Source organism: Papaver somniferum, chromosome 8, assembly GCF_003573695.1.
Source record: "Papaver somniferum cultivar HN1 chromosome 8, ASM357369v1, whole genome shotgun sequence".
Lineage (NCBI taxonomy): Eukaryota > Viridiplantae > Streptophyta > Magnoliopsida > Ranunculales > Papaveraceae > Papaver > Papaver somniferum.
This window is the reverse complement of record NC_039365.1, coordinates 168647605-168662027: the sequence shown is the minus strand read 5'-3', so window position 1 is coordinate 168662027 and position 14423 is coordinate 168647605. Positions and strand designations below refer to the sequence as shown.

The window sequence follows — 14423 nt, the reverse complement described above, 5'->3', positions numbered from 1 at the left end:
AAAATTACACCTCTTGTTATACTCGATCGCCTCCTCAGTTAAACCTTCAGCATTCATTAATTCATCATGTGGAACAAGTACATAATCCAGTTCATGATAGCTTAGATAAAATAGCATCTTGGATTGCCATCTCTTGAAATCCTCTACGTTATACTTTTGTGGTATTTCAACGTCGTTCTTTCCCATTGTTACAAGGAATAATAATGTGTTAAGATTGTTGGAATCTTGCAACAATAGAAGAAACGTCAGATGTATCAAACAATAAATATAAAGAACCGTATCAAACAATTCTACCACGAACAAATTGATGAGGGCAGAATCACAGGTTCAACAAGCTGTCCTTAACACATTAGTTCGCGGGTATACTCTGAAGTAATGCTAAACCCCAACGTGCAAAGATGTGTCCAGGATAAGACTGCCCGATATAACTTGAGTAAGCACAACGCAAGTTATCCACTCTTGAACTCAGCAGCAGGGATGGAAGTAAAACACCGCACAAAAAATAACAAGAAGAAGAAAAGTAGACCTAGAGATAGTCGCTGCTTGTGTGTTTGTGCGGGTATAATATGAAGTAATACTAAAACCCAACGTGCGAAGATGTGTCCATGATAAGACTGACCGATATAACTTGAGTTAGCACAACGCAAGTTACCCACTCTTTAACTGAGCAACAGGGATGGAAGTAAAACGCCGCACAAAAAACAAGAAGAATAAGAAAAGTAGACCTAGAGATAGTCGCTGCTTGTGTGTTTTGAAAACAGAATTTCGAGTCATATTTATAGGATGAGATACTTGCAAATCAAGTTAGGTTTTGAATTTCTTCAAAAACAAGTAAAACTCGTAAAAGGAATTTCCCACAAATAAAACTCTTAAGAAAATATTTTTGGAATTAATTTCCTAAAGAAAAATTCGCCAAAAATAAATACGAGTAGAAGAGGAACTTGGTGCATGGTACACGCGCATGGGCATGGGTTGAAACATGTATCACACAACTCTACCACGAACAAATTGATGAGGGCAGAATCACAGGTTCAACAAGCTATCCTTAACACATTAGTTCGCTGGTATACTCTGAAGTAATGCTAAACCCCAACGCAAAGATGTGTCCAGGATAAGACTGTCCGATATAACTTGAGTTTGCACAACGCAAGTTACCCACTCTTGAACTCAGCAACAGGGATGGAAGTAAAACGCCGCACAAAAAACAACAACAACAAGAAGAAAATTAGACCTAGAGATAGTCGCTGTGTTTTATGCGGGTATACTCTGAAGTAATACTAAATCCCAACGTGCGAAGATGTGTCCAGGATAAGACTGACCGATATAACTTGAGTTAGCACAACGCAAGTTACCCACTCTTGAACTCAGTAACAGGGATGGAAGTAAAATGCCGCACAAAAAACAACAAGAAGAAGAAAAGTAGACCTAGAGATAGTCGCTGCTTGTGTGTTTTGAAAACAGAATTTCGAGTCATATTTATAGGATGAGATACTTGCAAATCAAGTTAGGTTTTGATTTTCTTCAAAAACAAGTAAAACTCGTAAAAAGAATTTCCCACAAATAAAACTCTTAAGAAAATATTTTTGGAATTAATTTCTTGTAGTAGTAGCCTGCAAAAAATGCTGGAATTTCCTTTAAAATGAATAAAATTAAATACTTATTTACTCATGAAATTAAAAAACAAAAGAATAAAAATTGTAATGCAGGATACATTGTTGGAGAAGAAATTCTAAATCAAAATGGGCATCCCCCTCGCTCAACTGCTGCTACTCTGCTTACTATTGGCTAATTCTAGATCATAGGATTTCATTTTCAATGGTAATCACGGATATCCAGTGACACCTCAATAAGTAGGGGTGCACATACCCTACCCATACCCGTCAACCCTATCCTACCCGCCAGTTTTTTAACCGTATCCTACCCTATCCACTATTTGGCGGGTAGGGTAGCGGATGGAGATTTTCTTAACCGCCAATAAACGGGTAGGATGACGGGTAAAGCTCGAAATTATCCTACCCTACTGATCTTCGAGCAATTCCTACTAGGGGTGCACATACCTTACCCATACCCGCCAACCCTACCCTACCCGCCAATTTTTTAACCGTATCCTATCCTATCCACTAATTGGCGAGTAGGGTGACGGGTAAAGATTTTCTTAACCGCCAATAAACGGATAGGGTGGCGGGTATAGGCCATATCCTACCCATCCTACCCATTGTGCAGCCCTATCAATAAGTACGTACAGAAGGTTCGCTCTCTAGCTTATTATTGGCTACAGACTAAACCTGAATTCAATGTACACACAACCGAGTTATCGTCATCCCCAGGAACCCCGCATATATGGTGGCCTCCTGATTAATTGTTATAAACGTTTTGCGATTTCTTGTACGTATTTTGCTTCTTCTTCTTATCTGCTTCGTGGACTTTGCATATTTTCGAGTTTCGTTTTAAAAATAAGTAAGAGTTCGACAAAACCGTGTATATTAATTCTAAAGTGTTCAACTATTTTTTTTCTTTAACTTTTCTTAATAATAATAAACGACAAACTAATATATTTTCTTTTATCCTGGCATAGAAATAAGTTGGAATTTAAAAAAAAAAATATCACTACTATTTTTATTTTATTCTAGTATCGTGGTGTTGATTTAGTACGTGACTCTCGAGCTGAAAAAGCATGTTGCCATGATAGAATCCCGAGTCGTTGACGGCAACAGAAACGGACGAGCATATGCCATATGGCACGAACTAGAGGAAAACAAGACGAATAAAATATGCATGGGGATTACGATTTTATATCTCAACCCATTTGAAACCTTCGTAGCACTTTAGTCAAAGATGGATTTCTTACAGCGTCCACAAAAGACGACTAAATCCAAATATTTGGTCCAGTGGATTGGTGTAGTGGGACGGACCATCGATCAAAATTTGATCAAAGATTAAAATCCTGACTAAATTTGGTCGGCGACCAAGACCAAACCCAAATATAATCGGACATTTATATAGTCCATGCCCCATCACCAGGCGGACGTATAGTCCACGTCCCATCCCAGGCAGACGTATAGTCCACGTCCCACACCAGGCGAACGTATAGTGCACGCCTGTTTTTTTTTTCCTTTTGTGTGGGGCGTGGTTTATACCTCCGCCCCACTCTTTAAAACTTTCAAATGCATGGGGCGGGCTTAATACCTCCGCCCCATTTTATTTTTTTTTTATTATTTTTTTTTTTTTGAATCTTTCTGCACCGGGCGAATGTATAGTCCCCGTCCCACACCAGACGTTGGTATAGTCCACGCCCCATACCAGGCTAACGTATAATGTACGTCTGACCAAATTTAGTTTTTCAACCGTAGCGACACACACCAGACTAAACCCAAAATTTGATCTTTTTTTCGCTCTTTGGTCTTTGGTTATACTCACACCACTGCAGTTGCTCTTAATGGCCCTGGCTAAACTGACATGAAAATCACATTGGAATCGTTAGATAAGCACTGAAGCTCCATGGAAGGAGCCGTATGAAAAAGACAATATTTGATTTTTTGTTAAAACTGAAAATGACACCACTTGATCTTTAAAAAAACATAACAAAATTTTTAAAGTTCGACAAAACCGTGTTTCATTATCCATTAGAACAACTGCAGTGGTGCGAGTATAACCAAAGATCAAAGAGGGAAAAAAGGACCAAATTTTGGGTTTAGTCTGGTGTGTGACGCTACGGTGAAAAAACTAAATTTGATCAGACGTACATCATACGTTCGCCTGGTGTGGGGCGTGAACTATACCAACGCCTGGTGTGGACGGGAACTATACGTTCGCCCGGTGCATAAAAATTCAAAAAAAAAAATAAAAAAAAAATTCGTAAAGAGTGGGGCGGAGGTATTAAGCCCGCCCCATGCATTTGAAATTTGTAAAGAGTAGGGCGGAGGTATAAACCACGCCCCACACAAAAGAGAAAAAAAACAACAGGCGTGCATTATACGTTCGCCTGATGTGGGGCGTGGACTATACGTCCGCCTGGGGTGGAACGTGGACTATATGTCCGTCTGGTGATGGGGCGTGGACTATATAAACGCCCGATTATATTTGAATTTGGTCTTGGTCGCCGACCAAATTTGGTCTGAATTTTAGTCTTTGATCAAATTTTGATCGATGGTCCGTCCCACTACGCCTATCCACTGGACCAAATATTTGGGTTTAGTCAATGGACGCTCTTAGGTATGGAAAATATTCAAATCAAACGACTAACTCCTCTTCCTAACACGACAAAAACCATCGCTGATTTTCTCATAGCGTTGGGTACGTGACTCAACCTGAAACACCATGACGAATCTTGCATGTCCCCATGATTGCATTTTGTATTGTGTTCAGTAATCCGTTGACGTTAGAAGAAAGAAGGGGGGTCATAACTCATAAGCATATCATGTGGTCCGAGGGCGGGTGGAAGACAACAAGTCGCCAAGAAGAAAGAAAAAAAGAGAGGCCCAGTCTGAACTATTCACAGCAGTTTTGGGCTGGTTTCTTGACGTTTCTTAGTGAAGAAAAGGATATATTAAAAGAAGAGAAAGTAGTTGCAGTATATACAAGATTAGGCATAAAACCTAATCACATCAAAGAAGAGTAAAAGAAACGGACAAACTACACACTCAATATCGTCTCCCGTTGGAACAAAATCACGATTTCTTGATATTGGATAGAAAAAAAATCAGCAGTCAGTTTCATTGGAAATCACTTAACCAACTTCTAATCGTTTCCGGAGAAATAATAGATAACAACTGTAAAAATTTCATAAATTGATACTCCATATATTAATAGACTCTATATATTAATATAAAATCACAATCCCAATTTGGATTAGTAATAACCTCCACATTTTAATATTAATAGATCTTTATAATCCAGCTATTAGGAATTTACTTCTAGGAATTGATAATCGACATTATAAGGAAAAATCATAGATTCTGCTATATCAAAATTTAAGATGAAACACGATATTTGTCTATAATTGTTTGAGAAAAATATATAATTGTCTTAGTTGTTACCGCATCTTTTAACTTGCGGATGTAAGAGACCTCATCACCATGGACACCTTCTTGTTGAAGCCAAGATATTTCCAACTTGTCGAGCATGTTTATAGATTTTTCCGTACAAATCCATCGTATGTACATGTACTATTTATAGTTGCAAAAAACATCAAAAAAATCTTTAAAATCTTACAAATTCATAGATAGATACATGTATTTTTAGATTAAAATTATAAATATGTGTATTCATTATCCAATAGCATTTACATTCACTGAACAAGTAAAAAAATCAGTTTTTCTATTATACCTCTCTATATTAATAAACTCCATATATTAATTATGAGATCCCAAGACTATTTATATATGGAGTTTTTACTGTAGCTACTTGCCAGTGAATTATCAAAAATTACATTAAAAGGATATGGTTATTTTAAACTTTTTTTTTTTTTAAAATAAAGTTTGAATGTCCCGTTGTTCGAACAAGCAGTTGGAAGCTGGATTTTACACCAATTCTCATGAGCTTTTGCTGAACTGATATTGAAAGCAATACAACATTCTATTGCGTATTTTATGGTATATAAAGTCGTTGTTTGTTTCTATCAAATATGAATCAATTTAAGAGACATCGATGGCAGTCAAACTCAAAGAACATAATAAGCTATGGAGTTATGGACCAGGACTATAACTTGTCAACTACCACCTGACCAAGAAAAAAAAACAAAGGTACAATGCTGAAATGCCTTATCAACATATCACCGACCTCTCACCAAGAGGGTTATACCACTATGAAAGGAACAAACCCGTAACCCCCAACAAACCCCAAATGTGACTTTTTATTTTGTTCTTGGATCAGATGCACTCCCTCCAATCTTATTTGATTGGGCAATGAATCCTCCTAATAGGTGAAAAACCAATGCGTTTGGTCCTAGCTATTAAGACCTTTGATTGTTTTTAACGTGCACGGTAGTGGTAGGTCTTCTGGCCATAATGTTTGCCTTAATGGCATCACTTCACTTGGATGGTCTAACAAAACACAAAATGAGAAAGCAATGCACATGCAAACTGTATTCATTTATTTAGCTTCAGATGCAACATCGCTAAAAAAAAAGGATATGTATTTATAGATTCTCACCCTTGATTATCCAGAAAGCAAAATCTACTTCCCCAGTTTTTCCAAAAGTTTGGTCAGGGAGATCTTGCTTGCTTGTCGACATGGGTTTGGTACAGATACGTTTCTTTCCTCTTCTTTCTCTATGTCATGTGTCCTATTCTTGCTAATTATGGCATAAGTGTCTTTGTTTAATCCAACTAATCTTGTTTTATTGAGATAAGTCTTTCTGTTAGTTAGCAACAACATGTATTATTTGCAAGAGAAAAGAGTGTGAAATACCATTGGCCAATTATTTATCCCTACTAGTCTTTCTACTTCAGGCACCCAACATGACATTACATCATTAGGGGAAAAAAAAAGAAAGAAGAAAAAGAAAATAATTTCTAATGGGTCGGACCCTTATCTCTTGGTTCGGACCAATCCCAGATCATTCTCAGAACGCATGATATTATCTAGAGCCAGAAACTAACGGAATATTGCCGAGGGTGCAAGATGGCAAAAATGGGTTTCAAAACCCAAAATGTCTGAAAATTTAGGTTTGGAAATCAGTTTGGCGGGGTGTGCAATTTTGTTCCTGACCATCAACAATGATAAAGTGGTTAGATGATGATATTAGCGACCAGAGTTTGAAACTCGCAACATTGAGATGAAAAATCGAACCTAAACTGTCATCGCCAGTGTCCAGATGAACCATTGTCTTTTACACATTACACACGAATTTCTTCAAAATTTTATCTATGCATTAAAAAAAAGTGATTTATATGTGAGAAATTGGGTCAATTGCCAAATATTTTAAAATCATGGTTCTAATGGACGAGTAAAAATTAGTATGGTGAAATGCACACCAAAAAAATAGCAAGAATGAATTTGGATTCATCATGACTTAAACTTAAAAAATAGCGAGGGTGAAACTGCATCCTGATGTAAATTTAAAATAAGAAAAAGTATTTGAAAATGGGTAGGATGAAACTGTTTATATCCTGTCTGTTTTTACATTCTCGTCCATTTAAACAGTATCAAATTTTACATGTCTTTTTCACCCAAAAATTATCGTTATTGGGTTAATTGACCAATTTTGTGCTTCTATGTCTCTCGTTCTTTGTGTGGATTTGTACAGGAACTTCCCATCTTTCTGAGTGCTTGCTTCAATCTAAACGTTAACAGTTCTAAATTTCAAAATCTATACGAGTACTTATTTCCATTAGTTTACAAAAATAAATAAAACGAGTTTGATACTTCAAGAGTGCTTATTTAGACTAAAATCATGAAACAATTTTTTTTTTTGCCATTATTATGAAAAAGAATGAACAATTTCTACAAAAATCTACTCCTACCAACCTGATTGTATTTCAAAACACAAAATTTTCCGCCCAAATGGAGTTGATAGCAAACTAGTTTTCGTATGAGGAGGAGTCGGTAGCTGGTTGTTGAAATCAACATATTCCGACCTAACTTTTGAAGTTCAAAATATTTCTCTCTTCTAGTCTCTTTTCATTGTGGGGTTAAAAAATATCTGGAACCCAAAAATCACCAAATATATCAAAATTTGGTTCATATTTTTGGGTGCATTTAAGCAAATCATGTGGGGCTTCGTTTGCAAAGACATTAAAAAATTGACAGTGACCAGAATACCCTTAAATATGGATACACGTGGTTTGTTAGAGTGGGACCACATCAATCTAAGATGTGTTCCAAATCCATCCAAGTTCTCTGATTCCTTGGTACACTACACGAGCTAGCCTAGACGCTATCTGGCATGGTACAAAAGCCTTTTTCATTTCCCGTATAATCTGCCAACGGACGAAACATGCGACCTTAAAATCCGCACTCCGGAGTTTGAGTACGAAGTTATTGGTTAAGACCAAAGTCCGGAACTCTTTTAACATCATAAATTTTGACCGATCAAAAAGCTTCCCAGCACTAAATTCAGATGTGATCTTCAAACAAAATATGTCACCTTAATAGCATAAAATTCAGAAGTGATTTTTCGACTTTGTACATCAAGAAAGTTAAAAAATAGTTCGAGCGTATAGTTTGAGAGTGATTTCTAGAAACAATTTTTTTAATCTTTTTGGAAAGCAAAATAATTTTGCTTAAGGCTAAGTCCTATGGGCTAGATTGAACTGCTAGATCAGCCAAAAAGTGTTGCAAATCAAGAAAAAAGTGAGGGAAAAAAGTTAACTCTACTTCTGGATACTTCTCTCTCCTAACAACTGCTCGCAGTCCAAATAGCAGCGAGATTGAAACGCTGAATAATTCAGCGCTCAAAAAGAGGTCCAAATGCCGAATAGTTCAGCGTGTTGCGAATATTTCAGGGCATCAACGTTGAATTGTTCAGCGCTCATCTGGACGCGCTTCCATTCAACGCTTGACCTTTTTTCCCACCAACGGCTATTTTGTTTACAGAATTTCATTTTCTAAATTCTAAAGGAAGGAGGCCAATTTCAAACTCCGGAAAATGAAAGCTCTTGGTACTTTTCCACCATCTCTCAGCTATGGCTTCAACTAAAACTCTATCCCCATTGGCAAAATCAAACTCAAAAACAGAGGAAAAACCACAATTGTCACAATATTGTTTTGCTATCGGATTATCTTGCACTACAATTTTGTAATTCGCTTCAATTTCTTTCAAAAAATTCTACAACTCAAGATCATGAAGAAGCATTTTTGGGAGAGAAGTGAAAATGATGTGAAGAAATGAAAATGGGGGAGAAAGTCGAGCTCCTGTGAAAAATATCGATTCTTTTGAACGCTGAACCGAGCAGCGTTGTCAACGCAGTTGACCAGGTCCAACGCTGTTCGGTTCAGCGTTACCCAAACGCTCTATTGTTCAACGTTGGACGCTGTACTATTCAGCGTTTCGCTGCTAGATTCGCCACCTCATAGGACTTAGGAGGTTGCCCAGACTGATACGGATGACCAATCTAGCAGCTAGATATCTAGTCCATAAGACTTAGCCTAATTGACTTCTCCTTTTGGAGAAAGAAAGACATTTTTCCTTGTGATATCCGAACATGTTATCAGAGAGTACCGAGATATCACAGCTCTAGAATCTATTTGTGTGATTAATCTCTCGTTCGTTTGTACGCCAACTGAAATTAGATATCACGCCAAATATAATTTGGATTGTATAAAATTGCCAAATTTTTATAATACAACCGTCCAATACCTATCAAAGAAAAATGACCGGGGGTTCAATAGCATCCGATCCAAACTAACTCTCAATATTAAATCGGTGCCACAGGATAGAAATGTCATTATAGGATGTGCGCAAAATCAGACCCTAAAACAGTGCACTCCACAATCATATAAGTGCCGGGAATAACGTCTGGGTTTTCAGAAACTAGTTCAAAAGATCTTTCTTTCTGGTCGGATAACAAATGAAGATGCAAATTCGAGGTGGTCATTAGTTGCGTGATCGGCCAAGTCGTGCGAGTCGTGAGTCACACCTCCCGCAAGTCGCAGCCGCAGTTAAAGACTATGATTTCGTTTCACAAGTATTCAAGCACCTCATTTGGCGCTGTAAAAAATACAACACCAGAAAATCATATACAACAACATCATATAAAAAAAGAATTTAAATTCCTGTAGTTTTGGCTTGGATTATCCTTTGGTTTCTTTCTTTCGTCATTTCCGTAATCAGAATTTTCCTCCGTAGTTCCCTGCAAGAAATACACCGACAGGTACTGAAATTTCCCTTAAAATGAATAAAATTAAATTTTTGTTTATTCACTCGTGAAATTTTTTTTTAAAAAAAAAAGGAATTTAAAATGATTTACTGAAAATCAATCTTTTAACTAAAAAGAAGAGATGATTTGATAAGAGACTTCAGAATAAAGACAAGTCAATTCAACTACTCTACTCTGTTTTTCCCATTCAAAAAATACAAATTCAACCACTGTATATGTGTGTGTTCTTCTCTTGTTTTCCGTAGGGGAATCAGTTGATAAACCCTGTTTATATCCCAAGAACATACTTGGGTTCACTTCAATTTCAGTAGAAATCATAAGTTTTTGGTGGAAATCATAGAATTTATAATCTGTGTTTCATTTGTTTTCTAATTTTGAGCCAAAACAGAGGAAGAAACTTAGTCTGCAATGGGGTATTTTCATTCAATTTCAGCTGTTTCTTAAGAAATTTCTGGAATTTTGTTTGATTTCTCACATGGGTTTTGTTTCTTTTTTGTTATGAAGGTACTGAGAGGAGAAACAGAGGAAGGAGGAAATTGGTTGAAAGTTGAAACATTTATTGACAGAGACAATAATCACATGTTTATGGTGATGAACCAAAAATATTTTTACTTTACTTATTATATACAACACTTTATTTTTGATTTTTGAAGTTTAATTTTACTAAGATTACCCCTCCATCTTTCTGTGAAACAGAGAGAAGAAGTGTTCTGTTTACAGTAATGGAAGAAGAGCCTAGGAGCTTCAATTTTTGTTTGAATTAATTTTGCATTTATTGTTGAAATTTACTGCATTTTAATTCTCATGTCTCTGTTCTCTGGTTTATGAATACAGATAGAGACTAAGAGAGAAGGAGCTTTAGTTTGATCAATTAAATAGCAGAGGAAAACAAAAACCAAGGTCTGAAATTTCTCTCTTTACAAACAGAAACTCAAATGTCTTGATTTTCTGAAATTTTTTCTGATAATTCGTCATGCTTTGTCCTGTAACAGAGAAGTTCTTGCGTAAATCTTCGTTACAAAATCCAAGTTCATGTAAGTAATTTGTAGAATGAAAATGATGTTTCTTGATTTTTGTTTTTTTTGTAATGAAATATCTGAATTTGTCAAATTATCTTTGTAGAGAATATGCCTCAAGACAGTTTAAAATCAGTAGTTTATAGATCACTTGTATCATGTGATGATCCAAATGGAGTAGAAGAGAATGAGACAATCAAAAAATCCAAAAAAAGACGTAATTTGATTAGTACTACTCCCCGAAAGACGACGCCGACTCGGAACGATTCATATAGAGGAGATGATAGAAATGCTCCACAATCTTCATCACATCAGTTGTTAGAGGTTTCGAGAGGAGCTCAAAATCTAAACCATATGATTGATTCATGGTCAAATGGGAGCATTATGAATGGGCAGCATTCAGATGATATTGCAAGAGATCTTTTGAGAGGTGCTTTAGATCTTCAAGACTCTCTTATCATGCTTTGCAAGATGCAAGAAGCTTCGAAATATATGTCTCAGTTGAAGAATAAACATGAATTGCAAATTCAAGAATTCGATGAAGTGGGTACCGGAAGAGTGGATTCAGGCCGGTTTAGGATTGAAAAGGTTGATTCCGGGAGGTTTGGAATTGAAAGAGTTGATTCTGGGCGCTTTGGAGTTGAAAGAGTTGATTCTGGGCGCTTTGGAATTGAGAAGGTAGATTCTGGGCGCTTTGAAGATTCAGGGCGATATGGAGTTGAAAGAGTCGAGTCAGGGCGCTTTGGAATTGAGAAGGTTGATTCTGGGCGCTTTGGTGTTGAAAGAGTTGATTCCGGGAGGTATGCCGAGAGAGTTCACCGTGGAAATATTGAGAATTCACGGCTTTCGGCTGGTGGGTCGTCGAAGAATTGCAGCGACGAGCTCAAGAAAGTTATAAGAGATAGTCTTTCGCGGCAAAACTTGTTGCCAGTCTCTTCAAATGAAGAAAATGCATCTCTAAATTCAGTTTCAGACGTTCCAACCACGAGCTCAGGTCACTCTTCAACGGTTTTGTCAAATGATTTCGCTTCCGTTGACAGTTCTCTATCATCTACAAGGACACAGAAGAAGGCAAAATCACGTAGTGTGATTGCAAAGCTTATGGGTCTTGAAGATTTTCCGTCAGAACCCACGCAACTTGCTCCAGCGAAACTACCAGATTACGAGAAGGATTTGATTCCTCGAAGACCCATATCGGATGTTGAGAAACCAAAGGCAGTGAATCCGTACTTTGTCAGTCGGATTTCGGACCCGGAGAGGACTCTACAGGAAATCATTGAGACCATGCAGTTTAAGGGGCTTCTGCAGAGTAAAAGCAAGTCACTGTCGCATTTTCCCAAGAAATCAGTTTCAAAACATTTACTAGTAGATGATGAAATGCCTCCAATTGTGATTATTAAGCCTATGCGCTTGAAGAGGTTTAGTCAAGAAGAAGGAGCCTCGTTATACTATAAGGGAAAGTCAAGAAGAACGGAAGATGAAAGGTTTGTTGAGGATTTGGTTACCGAGGAGCCAAAAGTGATTATCGGAGAGTTGGAAGTTACAGAAGAGAATGTAATTGAAGTTACTCCCCAGGATCGAGAAATTCTGCACTCTAAAACTATGAGTGGGGGAATGAAAGCAAAAGGAGAAACTCGAGCCAGAAAAGTAATCCGCGAAGATGGAAATCTCTTGTCTAAACAGATACTCAAGAAACCACGGCCGAAAACTCCAGAACTGGCTTCAACCCATAAAACAAAAGATTCTTCTGTTGCTCCTGCTCCTAAAATTGAGAAAATAGAGAAGACTAACAGCAAAGTAGGCAAAATTGAACAGACGTTGCCCACGAGAAAAAAGCCAGTGCAAAAGGAGATTGCAAAAGCATCAACTCCAGCACGATCACTTGAACATGTCAGAGCAATCTCTACTAAAGTGAGGAAGCTGGAAAGTGGATCCAACGCCACAAGGGATCACGTGCATCACCAACAAGTTACCACTCCAAACCCTGTCTTGAAACATTCAGTAAAACCCGTGCAGGGAAATGTTACTGATCAAAAGAAGAAACTTCGGACAAGGAAAGCAAAACCAGTGAGAGATTCTCTGCTAGATGCTCCCATTGTAAGTATTTGTTAAAACTATCCTCCCCTAAGTACCTTAGTCTCCTGACAAGTAATTACAATTGCACTGTGGTGATGGAATGAATTCAAATTATGTTTGCAGATAAACACTTCACATTGCAAAGATGGAGCAAATGAAATCCATCAGGCAGATTCATTGAGTACTGTTTCTACTTCTACAAGCACCTCTACTGATACTCAACACTCACCAGGCAAAGATGAAGATCCAGAGGCCGGGAAAGTTCAGATGAGAGGTAATTCATAATTCTCTTACATTTACATGTAATACTAACGGTAATTTCATAATGTTCATGCATAGTAAGACCGGAACATCAAACTACCCCAACATTCCAAAAATATAACTACTCCAAATGATTGTTTTTCATAGTGTGTTTGGTATGCAAAAAGCTAAACTAAAGCGTTCTGTCATGGAAACATAATGATTATTCATCCTAATTTAAGTTAACTAAATAGAAAACTATGGAGTGGGTGCACTTGTTTTCAACTTAATAACTCAACAAGTGCATCAATCTGAAGCAATTCTTAGAATACGGCTCAAATGTTATCAATGCACCAAAACATTTACATGTTCTGTTGTGTACCTGCAGATTACAAACACGAAGATCAAACTGTTCCCGGTGAAGTTACCTTGCAGATCGATGAACGTAGCAGTGACATCTCATCTTCAGAAGAGGCAAAGCAGGATTTTGACCATAAAAAGGCTATCCCTTTGCCTAGAATCGATATGAAGGAGTTTTTATTAAGCAGTGTATCATTTGTCAATTACGCAGAGGACCTCTTTGATCTCAATGTAAACCAACTAATGGTTTTACAAACAACGTCATTCGAAGATGTTGGTATGATCAAAAGCAGACTCTACTTGGATTGTGCGAGTGAGCTTATGGAACATAAAAGCCACTGGAACTCACAATCACGTCATCCTCTTATAAGGACCCATTGCGCAAATTCAAGAGCTGGCATATCTCTAGATGGGTTGGTTGAAGAAATTTGCATTGAAATGGAGATTCTGAAAAGTTACAGTAAAGATGATGGTGACAGTATTGTGCCTGTAGATAAACTGCACAAGATGTTGGAAATTGATCTCAAGAGGAAAGAAATGCTGGGTAATGGGGGATGGGATTTGGGTTGGACAAGCGGATTTTCTGTCGATGATGCTGAGCACATGATAGGTATAGTGGAGAAGGAAGTTCTAAGTGAACTGATTGATGAGTTCATTGCAGAACTAATAAGTTAACAGATCATTATATGTACTTGTTGAATTTGTCATTGTTGTTCAGTCACAAAATCTTCAAAGAATTTTTTAGGTGTAAGCTAACTGATGGGAGTAGTACCTCATCTATTGTTGGTTGGGCTGTTCTGCCATGTACATAAAAGAATTCATGATCCCAAACATGAGTTTAGAGGATGGTTTTATTTTCGGCATTTTACATCTCAAAGCAAATTGTATTCCTTGACAGATCAAGGTCGTGCTT

At 37.3% G+C, this 14423-nt stretch overlaps 1 protein-coding gene across 2 annotated transcripts; it reads left to right on the top strand.

Annotated features, from left to right (window-relative positions):
• Positions 1-9468: 9468 nt before the first annotated feature.
• On the top strand, positions 9469-14373 carry LOC113303908. Of its 2 annotated transcripts, none has more exons than XM_026552995.1 (7): positions 9469-9812; positions 10323-10406; positions 10653-10718; positions 10811-10852; positions 10941-12931; positions 13034-13184; positions 13539-14373. In XM_026552995.1, exons 5-7 carry the CDS (start codon positions 10946-10948, stop codon positions 14183-14185), a joined length of 2784 nt encoding a protein of 927 aa, XP_026408780.1. In that variant the 5' UTR covers positions 9469-9812; positions 10323-10406; positions 10653-10718; positions 10811-10852; positions 10941-10945; the 3' UTR covers positions 14186-14373. The 2 variants fall into 2 exon arrangements, with proteins under 2 accessions (XP_026408780.1, XP_026408778.1); XM_026552993.1 differs by lacking the exon at positions 9469-9812 and adding an exon at positions 9988-10231.
• The last annotated feature ends 50 nt before the right edge of the window (positions 14374-14423 follow it).